The 23,902-nt window shown below is 41.6% G+C and overlaps 1 protein-coding gene across 2 annotated transcripts; it reads left to right on the forward strand.

The window, feature by feature from the left end:
• The first annotated feature begins 9,771 nt into the window (after positions 1 to 9,771).
• On the forward strand, positions 9,772 to 21,926 carry LOC124046539 (BAG family molecular chaperone regulator 5-like). 2 transcript variants are annotated; one of them, XM_046367014.1, is made up of 3 exons: positions 9,772 to 10,122; positions 18,692 to 19,534; positions 19,669 to 21,926. In XM_046367014.1, exons 1-3 carry the CDS (start codon positions 10,100 to 10,102, stop codon positions 20,204 to 20,206), a joined length of 1,404 nt encoding a protein of 467 aa, XP_046222970.1. In that variant the 5' UTR covers positions 9,772 to 10,099; the 3' UTR covers positions 20,207 to 21,926. The 2 variants fall into 2 exon arrangements, with proteins under 2 accessions (XP_046222970.1, XP_046222969.1); XM_046367013.1 differs by lacking the exon at positions 9,772 to 10,122 and adding an exon at positions 12,579 to 12,770.
• The last annotated feature ends 1,976 nt before the right edge of the window (positions 21,927 to 23,902 follow it).

The following is a 23,902-nucleotide window of genomic DNA, read 5'->3' on the forward strand; positions in this document are numbered from 1 at the left end:
TGCCACTTTATATAATGTTTACATACCCTACATTACTCATCTCATATGTATATACTGCACTCTATACCATCTACTGTATCTTGTCAATGTCGTTCGGCCATCGCTCATTCATATATTTTTATGTACATATTCTTATTAATTCCTTTACACTTGTGTGTATAAGGTAGTTGTTGTGAAATTTAGGTTAGATTACTTGTTAGATATTACTGCATGGTCGGAACTAGAAGCACAAGCATTTTGCTACACTCGCATTAACATCTGCTAACCATGTGTATGTGACAAATAATGATTTGGTTTGGATTTGATCAGGCAATGGTTGTTAAGGTGGTGTCTCACAGAGAGGAGTGTCAGTTTTGATTGAAGAGAAGGAGTGTGATGTAGACCCCAGAAGTCTCCAGACTACAGGGATGAGTCCATATACTCTACTAGCTATAGCAGGACACGATCAGTAAGAATGTAAGTTCCTCATTTGGGTACTGGTCACAGGAGTAGCAAGAAAGGCTGCCTTTCTTATGACTTCTGGAGTCTGTCACACTCCTCTTACACATACAGAGAGAAAAACAAAGGAGCTGCTGTTTAAATTAACTGTAGAGTATTATTTTTTTAAATCAGGGTGAATAACAGGGGTAGAGGACATAACCATAAACTATTATCTACAAACTACAATATAACTATAAAACAGGAGACCTTAAGCATAGACCAACATCCAGCTGAATTCAATCAAATCTGAGATTAAGAAACATCAGGCGTAGGGACATCAGTCTGCAGAAGTCCTTTGAGGACATGAAGAAAGGGGGTTACACTGTGTGCGAGGAGCACTTTGAGCACTTTGTTTTATTTAGATTATTGACTATCTTTGTCAATAAAAATACATTTCAGTCATATGATACTTTTCTGGTAAAAATGTATTTCAACAGGGTTCATGGAAGACACTGTCCTCTGAGGCAGAACCTACCAGAATAAATTGCATGAATCCACCCCCTCAATCTGAAACAGATGCATGGTGTAGTAGAAAAAGAAGTAAGTCAATCACAAAGTTTGTAGCAATTAAAGATGCATCGACATTGTTTTATATCAACAGGTTTAAAGTCTTCAATTGGCTATTTTTGAAGGAGAGGACAGGGAAGCAGATGTAGGAGTTTTAGGTGAGAAAGACAGAGAGAACAAGAGGGTGAAGGAGAGGTGCACATTGAGGAGTGCCCCTCTCCTTCACTCTAGACCCAGCTCCAACTGAGGAAGCAGCAGATGCTGAATTTAGTTCAGGTGGTCTGCAGGAGGTGGTATGTCAGGTGACAGAGGTGGCAGGAGGCTTCCTCACAAGCATACAAGAGGAGGCTCAAGAGACAGAGGTGGCGGAAAGAGTCGTCCTCACGAGCATACAGGAAGCTCAAGTGACAAAGGAAGCAGCATGTAGCAGGTGCAGGAGGAGGCTGTGCCTGTATTTAGTTTTCATGCTAGTGAGGGCCGAGAATCCACTCTCACATAGGTGCGTGGTTGCAAACGGCATCAGTGTCGTAACAGCTCAATTTTCCAAGGCAGGATACTCTAAGCATATCCCAATCCAGAAATCTGTCGGTGGTTTCTGATTCAATTACATTTTCACAGAACCGCTCGTTGCAATTTCGATGAGGCTCTCTTGTTCAGATATCGGTAAGTGGACTGAAGTCAGGGCATGAAAGGGATAACGAATCCAGTTGTTTGTGTCATCCATTTCGGGAAAATACCTGCGTAATTGCACACCCAACTACACGAGGGTTCAGGGGCCTTGCTTTAACAAAGTTAACCATTTTCTCTGTTGTGTCCAAAACATCTTTCAAGCCGTCAGGCATTCCCTTGGCAGCAAGAGCCTCTCGGTGGATGCTGCAGTGTACCCAAGTGGCTTCGGGAGCAACTGCTTGCGCGAGCGTTACCACTCCACTATGTCTCCCTGTCATGGCTTTTGCGCCATCAGTACAGATACCAACATGAACAGCAGCAACGTTTGGCGACATAAGGAGTGTTAGTGGAATTGCTGCGAGAGAGTAACGGTTAATGTGATTGGATGTTAATTATTTGACTAGGCTACCTGTATTTGACATTGTGTCATTATTTTGCTGAACACTAGATGGTTGGAAAATATAAATGGACTGTTTGAAAATGTGAAGAAAAAATATATATATATTTCTATTTAAAAGAAATAGAAACATATATATATATATATTTTTTCTTCACATTTTCAAACAGTCAATTTCTATTTTCCAACCATCTAGTGTCCAGCAGAATAACAACACAATGTCAAATACAGTTTGGGAACCACTTTTCTAAACAACCTGAAAAGTTGATGAAGCGCTCTCCCCCTCTCTCTCCCAATGTGATAATGTTTTTCTTTCAGAAAATGAATTTGCTATCAGCGTTGCTAGCTTCATTAAAAACGATGAATCTGATGGATTTTGGATATCCTTGGTCTTATTTGTTTGTCCATGGCCTATACATGAGGTCAACTTTACCATTTTGTCCTGGAGGCACACTCCCTATACAGTCCCTTACTTTGCATGAATGATATCTCTCAACTTTAAACAATGTGACATTCTAATGGAAAAGTGACCCAAAACTAGCGGTCAAACAGAGAAATGGTTCCAATCATTTTTCCACCATCCCTCTTGGGCATAGGTTCTTAAACTTTTTCAGCCTAGAACCCAAATGAGAAATTCTGTGTTTTCCTGGGACCCAAGTTTAGGAACATATGCAACTATACGTAAATATTGGTACATTTCATTGCCTTTATGCCTAAAAACAAACGCAATATAGACAAAAACAAATAACAATGAAATGTAATAGCTAGTCATGTTTATTTCCCTCATTAAAAACTCTTACATATCTGTCTAGGTTGGAACTGTTGCTGTTAAAATTCAAGTAATACTTTTAATTCTGACCTGGAACAAACTGATTGGTCACATCACACAGATGCATAACAAAACAGACAGGCTTTTTGATAGTGCAACCCTAAGTAACAGTACAGATGAAGATGAAAAATGATCAGACCTACTGTACATCTGACTGTAGAATTTATTCTCGAGAGAAAGTATAGGTTGGAGCTGTTGCTGTTCAAATAGAAGTCATCATTTTCTTCTGAACTGGAATAAACGGATTGATCCAGACTGTATCACATCTGGCAGTGATTGGGAGTCCGATAGGGCGGCACACAATTATCCCAGCGTCGTCCAGGTTTGGCCAGGGTAGGCTGTCATTGTAAATAATGATTTGTTCTTAATTAACTGACTTGTCTTGTTAAAAAAAAGTTCAATTTGAATAAAAAAGTTTTTTTTAAATCACACGGATGGATGTAGACCAGAAAACACACACACAGTCCTTATGAGAGGTGTGCAGCTGGTTGAAGTTTTCAACAAGCATGTCTATTCTGGGCTCAGTTTTTGACAGTGCAACATTGAGGTCATGCTCAGCATTGAGACTGTTTCTGTACTTGTTTTTAAGTAATCTAGAGTTGAGAACCCTGACATAGGTACGTGGTGCCAAACAGGACCAGAACATCTACTGCTTTCTCAGGCAGGCAGGATACCGCTTCCTGCTGTAGTTGAGCAACCCAGAACTGTGTGTGTTTTCCTCAAAAAGTATCTTGCTTCAATCAGTTTATTCCAGTTCAGAATAAAAATGACTTGTATTTTAACAGCAACGGTTCCAACCTAGACTTGTTTTCAACAAGAACTTCTACAGTAACATGTACAGTAGGCCTGGTCATTTGTCATCTTCATCTGTACTGTTACTTAGGGTTGCATCAGTAGCTAGCTAACTTGCTTTGGTTAACGTTAGCTATTAGCTGTGTACAAGACCAGGGAATTGTTTGAAAGAGAAACTCACAAATATTACTATGAGATAGTACTCCCTTATTTCTGCTTATCATTGTCTTTTATAAAATGACAACAATGCCTTGCTAGCTGGCTTACTTTTCCACTGTCGAAGCAGTGTTTCCTGAAGCATTCCCTGTGTATATGTCATGCCGTGGATGTTTGGTCAGGACGTGTCGTTATATGAATTTGTTCATTTTGATTGGCTCATTACTAAGCACTTCCCCGCACAAAACACATTGAGGGAGTTCATCGTTAATTCTCAAAGTTTGTATGAAAGAGAGAAACTCATTGGTGTATTGGCTTTCTATGACGATTGAGCTCAGTCAGAACTTGATGCGAGCATGGGTCCATTTGGCGAGTGGGAATGAAAAGTCAGTGGCTTACAGACACTGTTTCCAACTCCTCAGTAAGGAAAGTAGCTATTGGTTGTCCTAAAATTCGCTGGAAGTCGCTAAATGACGCCAAAACGCAATTTGCATAATAGGATGTTCATGTAATTGTGATGGACGCTGTATAACGTCGTGGGAGAGTCAAAAAGGGGCCCGGCAGCACCCGCTGCTCGTTGGCACCCGCTGCTCGTTGAGAAGAGTAAGAACGATTACGTGCTTTCACGTCAGTCTCCAAGAACACCAGAAAAAGTCGCTAGTCGCTTTAAAAAAATTGTGTCTCTAGAGGGTCTGAATACTCGCTAAATATAGCGACAAAGTCGCTTTGTTGGCAACACTGCACAGCGCATCATCTGCTGTTTAACGACAGCACTGCAGCGTGTGTAGCGGAATGATCTTCAAGAAAACTCCAGAGAAAAAGATCTGGTAAAGCGCAACGCAAACAGGCATCTCCCTCTCACGCAGCTGCCAAACTGAGCAGAGAGCGAACTGAACAGATACCGCAGTTGCACTTGGCCAAATCAATTCATTAATTAATTATAAATTTACTCTGACACGTCTCGCCCCACCATTAACAGGTCCGCGACCCAAACCCATACTTTAAGAAAGGCTGCTCTAGGACAAGGTGTCTTTATGATGCAAGATGATTTGTAGATCAAGTCAGTCGGCAGTCGACTGCAGTCATTTAGATACTCTAACATCGCCAGTATGTCCCGTTTGGGAGACTACAATCATAGAGTTTCTAAACCCAGAGGTGCAACATCGGAAGACTTCCCGGAACGCTTGCGAAACAGACCAAACAGATCAGCTTGGGGTTAAGGGTTTGAAAAGTCAATGAGAGAAGTGAGCAATTCTTCCATAATTGTTAATTTTATCAATCTAATCGCACAGCCTAGATTAGAGCCTTAAATCGTTGAAATTGGTATCACTCCAACCTTTTGAGAGTGACAAACTGACACATTTTCATTTTCGTCAAAAACAACTTTATATGAGGACATGCACAGTTCGGCGCGAGTCGACCGTTAGACCTGATGACGTGTTATCTAACCAACATTGCCATGATATTGCCTACAAGTTTGATCGGGGAAGTCTATAGGAGAAGCCGTTTGGACTGCCAGATGGTGAAGCGTGATTCATCACTCCAGAGAACGCGTTTCCACCTCTCCAGTGTCCAATGGTGGCAAGAAATTTAACGAACTGACTTGTTGGAAAGGTCCCATCCTATGACAGCGCCACATTGAATGTCACTGAGCTCTTCAGTGTGGGCCATTTAACTATCAATGTTTGTCTATGGAGATTGCATGGTAGTCTGCTCGATTTTATACACCTGACAGCAACAGTTGTGGCTGAAATAGCCACTAATTTGAAGGGGTGTCCCCTTGACTTATTCCCCATTTTGTTGTGTTACAGCCTGAATTCAAAATAGATTAAATATATTTTTTTCTCACCCATCTACAAACAATACCCCATTATGGCAAAGTGAAAACACGTTTTTAGACATTTTTGGAAACTTATTGAAATTTAAATACAGAAATATCTAATTTACATACAGTACCAAGGGTTTTTCTTTATTATTTACTAATACTCTTGGGTTTCTCTCAATCAGATTCACCTGGAATGCTTTTCCAACACTCTTGAAGGAGTATGCTGAGCACTTGTTGGCTGCTTTTCCTTCACTCTGCGGTCTAATCCCAAACCGTCTCAATTGGGTTGAGGTCGGGTGATTGTGGAGGCCAGGTCTTCTGATGAAGCACTCCATCACTCTCTTTCTTGGTCAAATAGCCCTTACACAGCCTGGAGGTGTGTTTTGGGTCATTGTCCTGTTGAAAAACAAATGATAGTCCCATTAAGTGCAAACCAGATGGGATGGCGTATCGCTGTAGCCATGCTGGTTAAGTGTGCCTTGATTTCTAAATACATCACTGACAGTGTCACCAGCACACCTCTTACCATCACACCTCTTACTCCATGTTTCATGGTGGGAACCACACATGCAGAGATCATCCGTTCACCAATTCCACGTCTTACAAAGACATGGCAGTTGGAACCAAACATCTCAAGTTTGGACTCATCAGATCAAAGGACAGATTTCCACCGGTCTAATGTCCATTGCTCGTGTTTCTTGACCCAAGCAAGTCTCTTCTTATTATTGGTGTCCTTTAGTAGTGATTTATTTGCAGCAATTCGACCATGAAGGCCTGATTCACACAGTCTCCTCTGCACAGTTGATGTTGAGATATGTATGTTACTTGAACTCTGTGAAGCATTTATTTGGGCTGCAATTTCTGAGGCTGGTACCTCTAATGAACTTATCCTCTGCAGGAGAGTTAACTCTGAGTCATCCTTTCCTGTGGCGGTCCTCATGAGAGCCAGTTTCATCACAGCTCTTGATGGTTTCATCATTGTGCTTGATGGTTTTTGCGAGTGCACTTGAAGAAACTTTAAAAGTTCTTGAGATTTTCCAGATTGACTGACCTTCATTACTTAACGTAATGATGGAATGTTGTTTCTCTTTGCTTTATTTGAGCTATTCTTGCCATAATATGGACTTGGTCTTTCACCAAATAGGGCTATCTTTTGTATACCAACCCTACCTTGTCACAACACAGCTAATTGGCTCAAACGCATTAAGAAGGAAAGAATTTCCACAATTTAACTGTAAACAAGGCACACCTGTTAATTGAAAGGCATTCCAGGTGACTACCTCATAAAGCAGGTTGAGAGAATGCCAAGAGTGTGCAAAGTTGTTATATGGAATGATGTAGTAACCAAAAAAGTGTTAAACAAATCAAAATATAATCTATATTTGAGCTTCTTCAAAGTAGCCACCACTTTATTTGCCTTGATGTGTTTTTTCATAGTTTTGATGTCTTCACTAGTATTCTGCAATGTAGAAAATAGTAAAAAATAAAGAAAAACCCTTGGATTAGTAGGTGTGTCCAAACTTTTGACTGGTACTGTAAGTATTCACACCCTTGAGTCAATACTTTGTAGAAGCCCCTTTGGCAGTGATTACAGCTGTGAGTCTTTCTGGGTTAGTCTAAGAGCTTTCACACCTGGATTGTGCAACATTTACCCATTATTATTTTTCAAATTATTCAAGCTCTGTCAAACTGTTTGATGATCATTGCTAGACAATAATTTTCAGGTCTTGCCATAGAGTTTCAGATTTAAGTCAAAACTGTAGCTTGGCCACTCAGGAACATTCACTGTCTTCTTGGTAAGCAACTCCAGTATAGATTTGGCCTTTTGTTTTAGGTTATTGTCCTGCTGAAAGGTGAGTTAATTTCCCAGTGCCTGGTGGAAAGCAGACTGAACCAGGTTTTCCTCTAGGATTTTGCCAGTGCTTAGCTCTATTCCATTTATTTTTTATCCTTTAAAATGTGCCAGTCCTTAATGATTACAGGCATACCCATGAACATGATTCACCACTATGCTTGAAAATATGGAGAATGGTACTATGTCATGTGTTGTATTTGCCATAAAACATAACATTTTGTATTCAGGACTAAACATTAATTGCTTTGCCAAAAAGTGAATTGCTCACTATTACTTTAGTGCCTTATTGCAGGAAGCATGTTTTGGAATATTTTTATTCTGTACAGGCTTGTTTCTTTTCACTCTGTCTATTAGGTTAGTATTGTGGAGTAACTACAATGTTGTTGATCTATCATCAGTTTTCTCCTATCACGGCCATTAAGCTCTAACTGTTTTAAAGTTACCTTTGGCTTCATGGGGAAATCCCTAAGCGGTTTCCTTCCTTTCCGGCAACGGAGTTAGGAAGGATACCTGTATATTTGTAGTGTCTGGGAGTATTGATACATCATACAAAATGTTATTGTTTGTGGAATTGCTTTAACCACTGTAGTATATTGTCTATTGGTGAAAACAAGATCACATTTTTTTCATGAAATTGTTATACAATAAAATATTTCCATTATCATCTATTAAATGTTGAATAGGCCAGATATAGGCCAGATACCTCCATCCACTCATTGTAAAATAATAATTTTATCTTAATTAGGATCCATCTATTGTTCCAAGTTGGAGTAGTATGCTGAGTAAAGTTGTGTTTATATATTAGTTTCCAATAAAGGAGGACTCACATCTTAATAAAAAATCTATACCATCAAAACCCTTAGGAAAATCAAACCAAAAACTTTCACATTTTTGAATAAAATATTGTAAGCATTTTAACTTGATGGTACCATTCATTGGATCAAAGTCAATTGCATTCAGACCACCTTCCTCAATAGACTTTACAATATCCCCTTTTCTTAAATAATTATGTTTATTGTTCCATATAACTTTGAAATTGGCTATTTTTCTTGATTAACTTGTCAGGGATAGCTAAGAAATAGAATTAATATTTTTGTCTTGATAGACTATAGAGTATAGTAAGTAAAATATGTCAAAAAATGTATACATCCCTTTGTAGCCAACTATTGAGAATAGTTATAAATGATTCTGTGTATTAGGTTTTCCCGTGAACTTTAAATACTTTCCCATAAACTTAATATTGTTATTATAATACATAAATACCTTACTTAACTGGTACGTTATGAACAGTAATCAGAGGGTGATCATGAATAGCCATTCATTAAAATGTGTCATATTTAAATGTAAACCAGAAGCTTTTTTACAATTTTTATAATAATAATGTTTAATACTGCTGGAATCTGTGCTGTGTTCTTGAGGAATAGACATTTAAAGGTTGGATGTTCGGACTAGCCTTTATAAGGAATTCATGAACATTAATAGTGAGCTGCGACACAAATTCCTCTCTTCACTTTAAATCTATTTATACCATCATGTAACATTCCAATCACCTTTACACATTTTTCACCAAAACCCCCAAAAACATCATCATTAATCATGTCTGTAACAATAGGTCCAGGACAAGACTAATGTTGTTATGTATAGACCTGTCTTCAAGGAATCCAGATGAGTGTTACTTATTATATGTGGCATGTCCTCTTTCATTATGTTAGCAATCACATGGATAAACACATTGCAATCTACATTAAGTAATGTCTCAGGGCACAGATTGTCTATATAGTGTATATCTTGTCTTTACCAGGTTTAGGTATAAGAGTTAGGTATCAACAAGTGCAGGCTGCTGAGGGGAGGACGGCTCATAATAATTGCTGGAACTGAGTATTATTTCCGGAATGGAGTGAATGGAATGGTATTATGAGCAATCCTCCCCCCAGCAGCCTCCACTGGTATCAACCCTTGTTTCATAGTTGGCGTTAGACCGCGTTCAAAATAACTGGGAACTCGGAAATCTGACTTCCGTGCATTCAGGACAACTGAAAAAAAGAGGGAAAAAACGAGCTCCAACTGGGAAAAATCGTTTTGAATGGTCATCCAAGTCCAAATTCAAAGCGGAAACTCGGGCATCTGTCTGGAGCTCCGACTGTCCGACTCGAAGTTAGTGTTAGTTCGTGTGCGTGACTACTGAGCTATAGGTGTGGCCAACTTGCAAAGATACCACGTGACTGAGGACGGTCCACGTACTTCCTTCATTAAAATTAGGTTGGACGAACAACGTATAACACCGATTCAACAATGCTCTCTGATTACTTTGTCAAATTATTTAACATAACCCTTTATCTGCGGCAGCACTAGTGTAATTGTAGCTGTTTGCATTGTCCGCATGTGTATCGAATTAAACGCCTAACAAGCCTGTTCATATTCAAAAATGTGGTCATTACGATCCCGCTTGGCCAGCCTGTCACGCCCGGGACGTTCTTCCCATTCCAACCCCCTGTGAAAATGTCTTGCTAGTCAGCTAGTAAGCTATCTACACCTCAGTTTGTGGTTGTGCGTTGTAATGTTTAGTATTGTATCCATCTCTTCACTACTATGGCTGTACGTTGGTTATGCAGGTAAGAATACGGGCATGTAAGCTTATCACACATTCCGTACAGTTTATGTGTATTTATTATCTAATTTATTTATTTACCCAGCACCGTTTGGATTTCTACGACGTTAGCTAGCCTACATTTAGCTTGTACATAAAATACAAAAAAATGTTGACGCCACATTGATGATTTCATTAATATATGTGGATTTATTGCACTTCGGCTGACATTATGGTGTCAGTCAGGGGACCAGTGACTGGGAGTCCCTTGTTAACCAGCAGTGTCCCTGGCCCACAAAGAGGCTTCATTGTCCTCCAACAACTGGGGCCCCGTTGGAACTACAAAAAGTAGTATTTCCTTTCCTCTTCATTTACTGATTCGAATTTCGAAATGGCTGGGCAAGTGAAAGCCATCTGGTGGAGCCCTTGCGTTTACCAGTGTCCAATTTTGGCATCAGTGATTACTGAGGAAGGAAAGTGCACTTTTTAAAATGAATTTGAATGGGGCCCTGTGACTTTTAAATGTAGACTCGGCAATATGAAAGTGCTGCAACTTCTTGCTCACAACTACATGGTCTTGTCCAATAAGAAAATGTAGTTGGCTGTATTGTACTACTGAACACGACCCATGATTATGAACCCCCCCCCCCCCCAGGTTCCTCAAATTGAGGTCTAATAGGCCTGTAGATTATCCTTTTGAGATAGGGGTTAGCTATAAGGTCACAGTTAGTGATGTAGTTGCAGAAAAATAGGTTGCTTAAGCTGACCGTGGTGCATTTACCCTCCACTGTACCACCGGTCATAGTGTTTACAAATATGACCATTGGCCAGGGTCACACCATCTCACATTCAGTAGGCAGCCAATGAAGACACCCAGGGCCTATTCAGGCTCAACATGTTACAAATATTGGCTAAATATGTAATTACCATAAAAAAACATTTTTTTAAAGCCATACAATTAGCATCTTCTTACTTCCACTTGCGCTACAACCCGCACTGCAGCTATAATGAATAAGGTGAATGCACCAATTTGTAAGTCGCTCTGGATAAGAGCGTCTGCTAAATGACTTAAATGTAATGTAAATGTAGGAAAGTGTATTTATAGGCTTGCACTGTTATTATTAGCGGCTTGAGTCTTATTTTCATTTATTTAATATATATCTAGGAATATTTAACTTTCTCTGTTCACACTTGTGAGAACATGAATTTCTGCATGAGGCAGAAATATTGCGGTGCGACTTGAGTTAAGCTATCACCTGGAAGACATTGTCCCTTTTTGGTCAATGTCAACTAAAGAAGGGGAGAGTGGAGGGACATTTAGAGGCGAACCCAGAGTCTGCTGCCCTCCGCTGAGACTGACCATCAGATGCAAGCACCATCAGCCCAGTAAAATAAAAAGCTAATTATTTAAATGTATTCTCACTCGGCTGTGCCTCACAAGTAATACAACAACTGATCTATTACCGGTGAAATCATAGAGCCAATCTCAAATTTTGAAATTGAATATAAAAAATGGCAGGGCAATTCATGCAAAGCCAATAGGCGTCGATAATGTATTGGGCATATAGTCTACTGCATGGACCACATTGGTACAGTACAGTTTTTAATAGGTTAATGTTGCATATGCTTACGTTTTTTAAGTCATGTTAAAAAAATTCTTAGCGGTAGATATCGGCTTGCATTTTGACTCAGTAAGCTTGACTTTGCAGTAGTCACCAACCTTTTCTAATGTATTTTCTGTGAAGGAATACTATAGTTGCATCCGCCTGATTACTCTTGAAGCAAAACAGCGGACTTTCAATATGAAACTCAAGTGAAAGTGTTTAAAATGCAAATATTTTGATGGTTTGCATTTTGAAAATGCAGATTTCTAAACTCTAAAGCGACCCCTGCATAAGTAGGGGACTCAGGTTATCGGTTTATTCAGTGGCCAACCATCCTCCACAGTCCCCACGAACACCGTTGCCAGTTGTTGGTTATGAATCATTGCCAAATTTCCAGATTGTACATGTCATGGCTGACCATCACTAAATTATTTTTGTCTGTTCTAGGGCTATACACTTCTGTCTGAATATTATGCAATGTTATATTATCATGAGTTTAAGCCCCTGAACTAATCAATTTTGTGCATAGGCAGGCTTATCTCTCAAATACTCTTCATGGATATGGAAGTTGGCAATGCATGATACAGTTGTGAAAATTGAATCTTTGTCATAGTGGTATTCTAGCAGCAGCAGTTGGTCTCAACTTGCTGCCAGGTGCCAATTAGATACATTATTTTGTAGTTCAATGTAAATATAATGTATTTTTAATTGGGTTTAATAGTGATTACAAGTTACAACTTATCATGTTGACAATAGCAGACTATCAAATTGCTAAAATATGGCCACGATCCCGTTTTACAGTTCACTGAAGCCTAGTTTATGACGCGCGTGAACAAACCCTCTGAATTGGTGCTTGGGAGGGGCGACAAAGCACGCAGTGCTTAATGCTGTACGACAGTACTGTACCGAGGTGAATCAGCCATTGAAAACGAAATAGCCGGCATAGCTACATAAAGACAAACAATATTAATTTGGATTACACACTACAGCGCGTACGATCATAGTTTGTTAGCTGATGGAAACGGACATCTTTAGAAATGTGCGCAAAAGTCTTTGGCGCTTTGAAAAGGTGAGACATTTCATGCGCAGCTGGGAAGGTAGTGAGACATTGCTGGCGTTTGTTACATTGAATCAGGAACCTAGCAACTGGCAGATTGAAAATGCGTTTTGTTTGAGCACTGCAAGCCTAAATTATTAGAGTGTCTGCTTACAATGACAATGCTTAAAGCCCTTTTGTAGGTATGTAGAACTATTATGTATGAACAGTATTTATTAGCTCAGTGGGTTGCTACGCGTTTGAAGAGGGACTGTTCTCGAACGCTTTTTGGAGAATGGGGTCTCTCAGACAAGGAGCATCACCATACACTATGTTAATCAATTCTAGATTACAGGTATCAATAGATAAATACACTACGTAAACGTATAAGTCAAGTTGGTGGCCCAAAGGAGACATCAATTTTGATGTGTTCGTCCGGAACGCGTTCTCTGTCAGGCAAATGTTTATTTGTAAGCTGTTGGCCTCACAGGTAGCCTTGCCCCATTGTGTCCAGAAAAGGGGCATTCGCTGGTAGCATTATGGATTGGAGCCCTCTCTAAAACCAGGATGCCATAACAATATCTGTCTACTCCCTACACATCTGGGAGGCTTGACTAGCCATTTTAGTTTTATTTAGGCTCCTTGCTCATCCTAAACTGACAACAAAATTAAATGTAGGCAGTTTTATTCAACGTTCCAAGCATAAACAATGTTTTTGGTGGTTGTGTAATGTATAATCATGCACTCCTGTCAATAGGATTTTGTTATGAAAGTCTACTTGTCAATTGAGTGGATTCAGCCCATGGTCGTCACCATTCTTTTAGATAGAATTACAATAGCAACACAGTATTGTCTGAGATGGTCTTTCTAACTATTGTGTCTCATATTAAAGGCCCAATGCAGCTATTTATGGGTAACAATTAAGTTCCTCATTATAATGGATGTCCATTATAATGAGGTTTGAGCAAAAATTCTTGATTGAGAAACAGTTTAACTTGACTGACTTGGAGTGGTCTGAGTGGCGATGAGGAAAAATAAAAACTAGCGGTTATGGCAGAGAGGTTTGGAAACCTCTTTGTTATTGCCCAATGCAACTGTTTTTATATCAATGTCGTATCACAATTTCACATCTCCCTTTCTGGTTAACAATGAAGTATCTTACTGTTATATTTTTCCATTTTTTAAATGTACAAAAATTGCCTGTCACCAGAAAACCTGAGATTCCCATCCATGCAAACAGGCTGATTCGAAGATCCTGTGTAGATTGTTTTTCAACCAGCAACCATCAGGAAATAACACTGATCAAATAGTTTCACAACTTTTACAGTGTTCGTTTCATTACCTGTTGTACAATATGACATAAAACACATTAAAAAATGAATTGACTGCAATTGGCCTTTAATTCAAAAGACAAGTAACCTAGTGGCTAAGTGTCTGATTCTCCCATGAGGCCTGTTGTCTTTAATTTTTCTGTTAACTCTCAGTTACAGGCTGCTTGTTGTTCTTTCTGACAAATGTGTGTGAATAGGGTAATACTACAGACCCTAGGCCTAAATTGTCTCAACCTTTTCCAATGGCTCCCCTGAGGCAACACTAAAGATTTAGGCTAAAGACCAAGGGGGGTGCAAAGTACGGCCCGCCGGGCACTTCAAATTCTTTTACACACCTCTTTTCTCCTCAATTTTGTAGTATCCAATTGGTAGTTACAGTCTTGTCCCATCGCTGCAACTCCAGTATGGACTCGGGAGATGCGGAGTTCGAGAGCCGTGCGTCAACCGAAACACGATCCAGCCAAGCTGCACTGCTTCTTGACACTATGTCCACTTAACCCGGAAGCCAGCCACAGCAATGTGTCGGAGGAAACACCGTACACCTGACGACTGTGTCGGCGTGCATTGTGCCCGGCCCACCACAGGAGTCGCTAGAGCGCGATGGGACAAGGAAATCTCTGCCTGCCAAACCCTCTCCTAACCCGGACGATGCTGGGCCCATTGTGCGCCGCCTCATGGGTCTCCCAGTCACGGCCAGCTGTGACACAGCCTGGGATAGAATCCGGGTCTGTAGTGACACAGGAGGCCCCCGCAAATTGAATAAAAAAATGTAAAAAACATTTGCCCACACCTGCTATAAACTGTCTCACCGACAGTATTTTAGGCTTCTAATTTGGGTTTATTTTCTGAATGGTATTGCAATGTTACCAATAGTCCGAATTAAAACATTTCTGTCTGAATATGGTTTAAATGGACCCTAGTAACCCCATGACTACTCAATCCAGACTCTTTCTCACCATAATCCCCTTTGGAAAATCCCCAACATACAGTTACGCACTGGGTGCATTCATATATTCACTTTGGAGTGCCAGAGTTCAGATTGTCCATTTGTAAATTCAGAGTGTTTTGTTCTCGGACTGTTCAGAGCACACATTGGACTCTCTGGCTGGAGAGTAGGGTTGATCCAAGCGTTCTGACCTCACAACGGCAGTCAAGCACCCAAGCTAACTGGCTAGCTACTTTCAGACATAAATGAGAACACCTCACTCTGACCATGTTACTCGCCCCAACAGGGCTGGTTAGGCGGTTTTTATGTCTAGAGCGTTGGTGACTGTAACTGTGCTACTGGCAACCTTTAAATTAAAAATAATTGCTGACGTTTACTGACCCCGGTCGGATGTTGCTCGTTTGTAAATTTAATCAGTTATTCTGAAATCGGAGTAGATAAAGATGAAGTTTGTAAACTCACTCTAAGAATGAGAAGAATGCCCTGTATATTGTGACATCACAGACACATCACTGTGGAACAGCAGCAGTAAATATTTTGAGAGCCTCCCAATCTGCTGTGTCTGGAGCCTGGATGCCGATGGCACAGAATTTAGGCTACTGGTGTGTTCTCTTACCGAAGCCAGCTTGATATTATTAATTCCCTCTGGAGTTTTTGTAAGTAGTGATGTTGACTATTTGATACAATTAAGCCAACAGTCATCTTTGAGTGAGGGAATTAATTCTGTGGGGTGCCCTTTTTTTGTCAGGTCAGACTTTCTCTGACCTAACTCGATTATGGTTATTTCTGACCTGGGGTGTTAAGACAGCTTTGTTGTCGTTGCAGTAATTAGACTTAGTTCAGTGGTGTTCATTAGACAGTCTTGGACAGCTGAAATAGTAGCCGGCACTGAGCCTAGATCTAGAGCCTACGTTCAGTAATGAGTTGAATGATTGTCATGCTCGTGTTATTATTGAAAGTTGAATTAATTTATTGCATGTTTTTAGGACATGCCTGCATGGTTCTTGTTGGTGAAGCGGTCACTAACAAATTAGGATTGTACACTTCCAGTAGCTCATTTACCTTTAACATGCAATTATTGGAAAATAAAATTGGTGACTTACAATTATCCTACCAACGGGACATTAAGAAATGTAATATCATATGTTCACCGAGTCGTGGCTGAACGACGACACGGATAATATAGAGCTGGCATGATTTTCTATGCACCGGCAGAACAGAGAAGAAGCGATGTCTGGTAAGACGAGGGGTGGGGGTGTGTGTCTATTTGTCAATAACAGCTGGTGCGCAATGTCTAATATTAAAGAAGTCTCAATGTATTGCTCGCCTGAGGTAGAGTACCTTATGATAAGCTGTAGACCACACCATCTACCAAGAGAGTTCTCATCCTTATTATTCGTAGCCGTCTATTTACCACCCCAGACCGATGCTGGCACTAAGACCGCACTCAAAAAGTTGTTTAAGACCATAAGTAAACAAGAAAATGTTATTCCAGAAGCGACGCTCCTAGTGGCTGGGGACTTTAATGTAGGCAAACTTAAATCAGTTTTACAAAAATTTTACCAGCATGTCACGTGCAACCAGAGGGGGGAAAAAAACTCCAGACCACCTTTACTCCACACACGCAGATGCATACAAAGCTCTCCCCCGCCCTCCATTTGGCAAATCTGGCCATAATTCTAAACTCCTGATTCCAGCTTACAAGCAAAAACTAAAGCAGGAAGTACCAGTGACATCAACATCTCCCTCAATGTGAGTAAGACAAAGGAGCTGATCGTGGACTACAGGAAAAGGCGGGCCGAACAGGCCCCCATTAACATTTGATGGGGCTGTAGAGGAGTGGGTCGAGAGTTTCACGTTCCTTGGTGTCCACATCGCCAACGAATTATCATGGTCCAAACACACCAAGACAGTTTTGAAGAGGGCACGACAAAACCTTTTCCCCCTCAGACTGAAAAGATATGGCATGGGTCCCCAGATCCTCAATGTTCTACAACTGCACCATCGAGAGCATCCTGACCGATTGCATCACCGCCTGGTATGGCAACTGCTCGGCATCTGACCGTAAGGCGCTACAGAGGGTAGTGCGTACGGCCCAGTACATCACTGGGGCCAAGCTTCCTGCCATCCAGGACATATATAATAGGCGGTGTCAGAGGAAAGCCCATAAAACTGTCAGAGACTCCAGTCACCCAAGTCATGCTGTTTTCTCTGCTACCGCACGACAAGCTCCTTAACAGCATCTACCCCCCCTCCCCAAACCATAAGACTGCTGAACAATTAGTCAAATGGCCACCAGACTATTTTAAATTGACATTTACATTGTTACTTTTTATAATTTTATTTGTTACTTTTTATAATTTTATTTTTTACTTTTAGTTTATTTGGTAAATGTTTTCTTAACTCTTGAACTGCACTGTTGGTTAAGGGCTTGTATGTAAGCATTTCACGGTAAGGTCAAAACTTGTTGTATTCGGTTTGATCTGAAACTGCTTGCTGACTGTACACTACTACATGATTGTAGTGGGTTTACTAATGCGTTAGTTAATATGGTGACAACGGTGTAGCAGTTATGATATGAAGGTTTGGCCTGATCACAGACCGCTGATGTGTTGTGCACTGAACTCCACAAGTGAAGGAAAAAGGTGAGAGGAGGCTAGCATGTAGATGCATGAAGGAATTATACAACGATCAAAGGGATCATGCTGTTTGTATGTGGCTGCTATGAAAGTGAACTGTGTTTGTGTGTGATCAGGGGTGTCTTCGTTCCGCTGATTCTGTTGAAAAACGTTTCTTAAACGGAAACAAACAAAACGAGGATAAACATACCAGAATTTGTCCAATAGAAACTCTCATTTGCAACTGTTGGACTAATGATTACACCCTATGTCAGCTAGATGCAGGCAAGAGTGTGCAAAGCGGTATTGAATGTGTCAATGTCTGTCACTTTTCTCTCAACATATGTACCCATGTTGTAAACTTTCAATCATAGGCTAGATTGTAGCAACCTCATGATGGGTGTAGGGCCAATTTGAGTATCATGTAGTAGCCTAAACCTAGCTGTGTTACATTGCGTTGGGTGAATGCAATATGAATGACAGTCATGCTCATAAAAAAAATATATTGTCCTCATCTTAAAATGCACCGACTGCCTTAGGACAACATTTACATAATGGAAACAAGGACACTTGGAATTGGACAAGCCTCATACTGGAGCTTTGTTTTTTTTTCTTAATATTTCCCTATTTTAAGGATGAACAATTAAAATATATATATTATACACACACAGTACCAGTCAAAAGTTTGGACACCTACTCATTCAAGGGTTTTTCTTTATTTTTGCTATTTTCCACCTTGCAGAATAATAGTGAAGACATCAAAACCTATGAAGTAACCCATATGGAATCATGTAGTAACCAAAAAAGTAAAAATATATTTGAGATTCTTCAAAGCAGCCACCCTTTGCCTTGATGACAGCTTTGTACACTCTTGGCATTCTCTCAACCAGTTTCATTAGGTGGTCACCTGGAATGCATTTCAATTAACAGGTGTGCCTTGTTAAAAGTTCATTTGTGTAATTTCTTTCCTTAATGTGTTTGAACCAATCAGACTGTAGATCAAATGTGTTTTTAGCTTTGAACTTTTGTTAATGTATTAGTGCTGTGCCTTATTTACAGCCTATTTGGGAAGCCCTTTGATGGTGGGAAGAGGATGGACAATGGCAGCCAGCAGCAGCACCCAGCCATGAATAGGCTCTATGAGGTCCAGCGGGAGGTTCAGTCTCTGGGCCCTCAAGTGTGCACCTTCAGCGGGCTAAAGAACGAGCGGGAGTACCGGCGGCTGGAGCGCGAGCTGACCCAGCTGCTCCTGGAAGTGGACCAGGTGGACACTGAGGGCAGGGCAGACCTACAGGGGGCACGCAAGAGAGCAGCCCAAGAAGTAGAGGGGCTGTTGCGTTACCTGGAGGAGAACGCCACCCACCCGTCCCGCCTGGCCATCGAGGAGCTGAGCAGGGAGGCCCAGAGGCTGGTGGAGCAAGGTGTGGTGGAGCCTCAGCAGGCTGGGAGCACAGCAGAGATCAGTGATGAGCTGGTGGATGCCGTGCAGGAGCTGATACTGAGGCTCACCCAGGTAAAGACAGGAGGGAGGGTGCCCCTCCGCAAGGCTCGCTACCGGGCCCTGACACGACTGTGTGCCGTGCAGGACGTGATCGAGGGTCGCACGCGCCAGCAGACCCTTCCCCTTTCGGAAGACACACATGTGGCCGTGCAGAGGATCAACCAGGTGATGGTGCAGGTGAGTGGGGCACGCAGCCAGCTGGTGGCACTGCTGATGGGGCTGAGTGGGAGGGATAGCTGTGCCCACCTCTCCCGTGTGCTCACTGAGCTCCTAGTGGAGCTGGATGCCCTGGACGTGTCGGGGAACGCAGCGGTCAGAAACTACCGGAAACAGGTGGTGGAGGAGATCAACAGCCTGCTCAAACACCTGGACCTGGAGGGAGAGGGAGACGATACGCGCAGGTACTCAGCTTTACTAGAATTACAAACGCTCTGGAGTAATAATACAGAAGGGAAATACAGTATGCATGTGTTTACATGCTTTCAGATACAACTTGGCTCAAAAATGTGATTGTGTTGTATATATCTTTCCTCAGGTATGACTTGGGGCAAAATGACTCTATCCGTCAGATTGAGGCGGTGCGTGGTCGGCTGGGCCAGCTGCAGGGGGAGGTCCTTCGACACTGTGGGGTGGGTGACCTCTTCAGGCCCAAGCCTGAGCTCCAGAGTCTCCTCACACATCTGGACCAGGTAGACATAGCCCGTAACCCCTGTATCCGTGAAGCCCGGCGGCGTGCCGTGCTGGAGGTCCAGGCTGTCATCACCTTCCTGGACCTCCGTGAGGCCCTGATCTGCCGCCAGCCCAGCCCCAACGAGCCCTCACAACACAGGGCTGTGTGGATAGTCCTGGGCAGCCTGTCAGACCTCCAGGCCCAGGTACTCTGCTTCAATGGCAAGCAAGCCGACAAGAGCTACAGGCTGCTGGAGGAGCTTCTGACCAAACAGCTGCTGGCTCTGGACGCAGTTGACCCACAGGGCGATGAGATGACCAAGGTGGCCCGCAAGCAAGCAGTCAAGTTTGCCCAGAACATCCTCAGCTTTCTGGACATGAAGACAGATGAGTGGGAATACTGATCCACTGGAAAAGACTGGACGTAGCTGTATGTTGCCCTATGGAATTGTGTGTATATAAACTGGTGCATCATCACTCTAAGAGAGTTGGGGTGTGTAAATATTGTCTAAATCCCAGAATGCACGGCAGCAGCGCTTTTGTCTCTTTGTCATTGTTGCTGGCCTGTGGGGGGTGGGGGGAACAACCCAATAACATTTTTGTGAAATAGAATTTGGAGAATAGTGTTCTGACATACAATGTGCTTTTTAAGGTTTACAGAGCATCTTTTTGAAATCTACTGTATGTGTGTGCGTTTTGATCAGTGTTGTTGTTGGGTTGTGGTTGCAAAGCCTGTGGCCAAAAGCACTGAAGCCTGTTATAGTGGTGGTCAGAGTAGTTAAGATAGTCCCTTCGTCTGTTTTTCAAATGCAGGAGTGGGACTAGAGTAATTACATCTCGATGGTATCCATGTTTAGCTTGATTACTTTGGAGGTCAGTTGTAAATTTACTCAGCCAAATGATGTACATGATGTCTCAAAATACTTCTTTACTGAGATGAACCGAGTTTACATCAGTACTGTGAGACAAGATCTTCCTCTGTTCATGTTGCTTCTCCACTTCTATTTGCTCTGTGTCTCTTCCTGGTAATGCTTTAATCAACACTTCTGGGGCAAACTACCCTAACCCTGGATGTACACAGCTGTTTCTGGCAACCATTCAGATGACAAATGAAAAGGGAGAGATTCTTTACTGCTTTAACCACTGTCCTACAATAATGAGGAGAAGGATGTAGAGTTAAAGGGCCTGTGAAAACATTTGTCAATAGGATGGTATGTTATTAAAGACCTTGTATAGAATGAACATTTGTGGACACGATAATTGCCCTGTTTGTAATTTGTAGCTGAATGTTGACTGTGTGTTTGCGAGGCTCGTGAAGGGGAAAAACAGTGTGAAGGTGGTTTAGGTTTCATTTTTGTCTGTGGCTTTCTATTGTCAGAGGAATGTGTCTGAGAGCCCCGTAGAGGATCACTGATTTGGTGTTGCGTGTATTATTATAGCTGGTGACAGTGTTCACAGTGGACAGAGCAGTCTTAAAACCTCTGCAGAGTTGCAGCAGAGTTAGGAAGCTATTAGTTAAAAAGCCCAAATCTGTGCCTTTCTTTTCATCATATTTTTCACCATCCCGAGCACTTACACTCTGAGATGTGCACTTTTTACTGATTCTCAGCGCTGCACCTGACAGCTCTTTGTAAGCTGACCATGGAATGTCTGGCAGATAGTGCATAGGGCTAACAAAGCTTGAACAGTCCTCGGATAGCTCCCACAGAACTCGCACACCCTCAAAATGACAGAGGTTATTCAAACCTTCTCTGCTGCTATAGAAAAACATATGGCATACAAACAGGGAAATCCAGCATCACAATCATGGGTCATCTGAAGTGAGATTATTCGATTACAATTGTGTTCAATGTGGCCCTCATGCAATGGAGGGGTGTTCACACAGCAAGCGTAATGCTCTCTCAAACTAACCAATACAAAATAAGGTACCATTCTGTCAATTTTTGTTGATTTGAAGTAATGTTCTTTGCCAATAACCATACAATCTCTTTCCTTCCTAGGCATATACAGTGCATTCAGAAAGTATTCAGACCCTTGACTTTTTCAGCCTTATTCTAAAAAGGATGACATTGTTTTTTTTTCATCGTCAATCTACACACAAGACCCCATAATGACAAACCAAAAACAGGTTTTTAGACGGTTTTGCAAATGTATATAAAAGTATTCAGACCCTTTACTCAGTACTTTGAAGTACTTTTGGCAGCCATTACAGCCTTGATTCTTCTTCGGTATGATGCTACAAGCTTGGCACACCTGTATTTGGGGAGTTTCTACCATCCGTCTCTGCAGATCCTCTCAAGCTCTTGTCAGTTTGGATGGAGAGCGTCGCTGCACATCTCTTTTCAGGTCTCCAAAGATGTTCGATTGGGTTCAAATCCGGGCTCTGGCTGGGCCACTCAAGGACATTGAGGTGTGTCCTTAAGCCACTCCTGCATTGTCTTGGCTGTGTGCTTCGGATCATTGTTCTGTTGGAAGGTGAACCTTTGTCCCAGTCGAAGGACCTGAGGAGGTTTTCATCAAGGGTCTCTCTACTTAGCTCCGTTCATCTTTCCCTCGATCCTGACTAGTCCCAGTCCCTGAAAAACATCCACACAGCATGATGATGATGCTGCCACCACCATGCTTCACTGTAGGGATGGTGCCAGGTTTCCTCCAGACGTGACACTTGGCTTTCAGGCCAAAGAATTCAATCTTGGTTTCATCAGACCAGAGATTCTTGTTTCTCATGGTCTGAGTCCTTTTGGTGCCTTTTGGCAAACTCCAAGTGAGCTGTCGTGTGCCTTTTACTGGGTGGCTTCTGTCTGGCCACTCCACCATAAAGGCCTAATTACTTCTGGAGTGCTGCAGAGATGGTTGTCCTTCTGGAGAGTTCTCCCATCTCCACAGAAGTACTATGGAGCTCTGTCAGAGTGACCATCGGGTTCTTGGTCACCTCCCTGACCAAGGCCCTTCTTCCACGATTGCTCAGTTTGGCCGGGCGGCCAGATCTAGGAAGAGTCATGGTGGTTCCAAATGTCTTCCATTTAAGAATTATGGGGACCTTCAATGCTGCAGAATTTTTTTGGTACACCTCACCAGATCTGTGCCTCGACACAATCATGTCTCGCAACTCTACGGACAATTCCTTTGACCTCATGGCTTGGTTTTTGCTCTGACTTGCACTGTCAACTGTGGGACATTTTATATAGACAGGTGTGTGTGTGTGTGTGTGTGTGCCTTTCCAAATAATGCCCAATCAATTTAATTTAACACAGGTGGTCTCCAAGTTGTAGAAACATCTCAAGGATGATCAATGGAAACAGGATGCACCTGAGCTCAATTTCAAGTCTCATAGCAAAGGGTCTAAATATAGACGTAAATAAGGTATTTCTGTGTTTATATATATTTATATATTTGAAAAAATGTCTAAACCTATTCACTTCTTCATTATGGTGTGTTGTGTGTAGATTGAGGAAAAAATATAATTAATACATTTTAGAATAAGGCTAACAACAATGTGGAAAAGGGTAAGGGGTCTGAATACTTTCCGAATGCACTGTACATCGTGGTGAATTTACTAAGATATCTATAGTATCTTCAGTATATTATTGTTTGTTGCTCTATCAATGCGGTCTGTTGTGTTGGATGGGAACCACTGTGTGAAGGGGTCATTTGTCAGCCAAACTCCTTTTTAAGAGTAGAAGGCCAGATCATAGGCTAACACTATCTGTTCTAATTCTAGTCCTCTTTCTCTGTGTAGCGGACATGAGTCAGTCATGGTTGCTCATGGTAACGTGATGAGGTAGCCTTGCCTGCAACTTCATTATCAGTGTCAGCTGTCGGGCCCAACTTTGCAAAAATAGAACAGTGCTCTTATCTGAAAGTACTGCTTTCTATCTGAACTATATATGCATCAGTTACATCCATGTGAACATGACTTTGGTGTTGGTTGAGCAAACAACAAATTACATACAATTTTAGGGGTAGAATGTACAATTTTGTCAAAAAACAATGTTTTATTTATTACTTACCAAAGCTGATTTTTAAATTTTTTATTTTTAAATCTATATTTTGTTATATATAGCACATATTTTATCTTAGCTTTATCTTGGCCAGGTCGC

This window comes from Oncorhynchus gorbuscha, linkage group LG10 (genome assembly GCF_021184085.1).
Source record: "Oncorhynchus gorbuscha isolate QuinsamMale2020 ecotype Even-year linkage group LG10, OgorEven_v1.0, whole genome shotgun sequence".
Classification (NCBI taxonomy): Eukaryota; Metazoa; Chordata; class Actinopteri; order Salmoniformes; family Salmonidae; genus Oncorhynchus; species Oncorhynchus gorbuscha.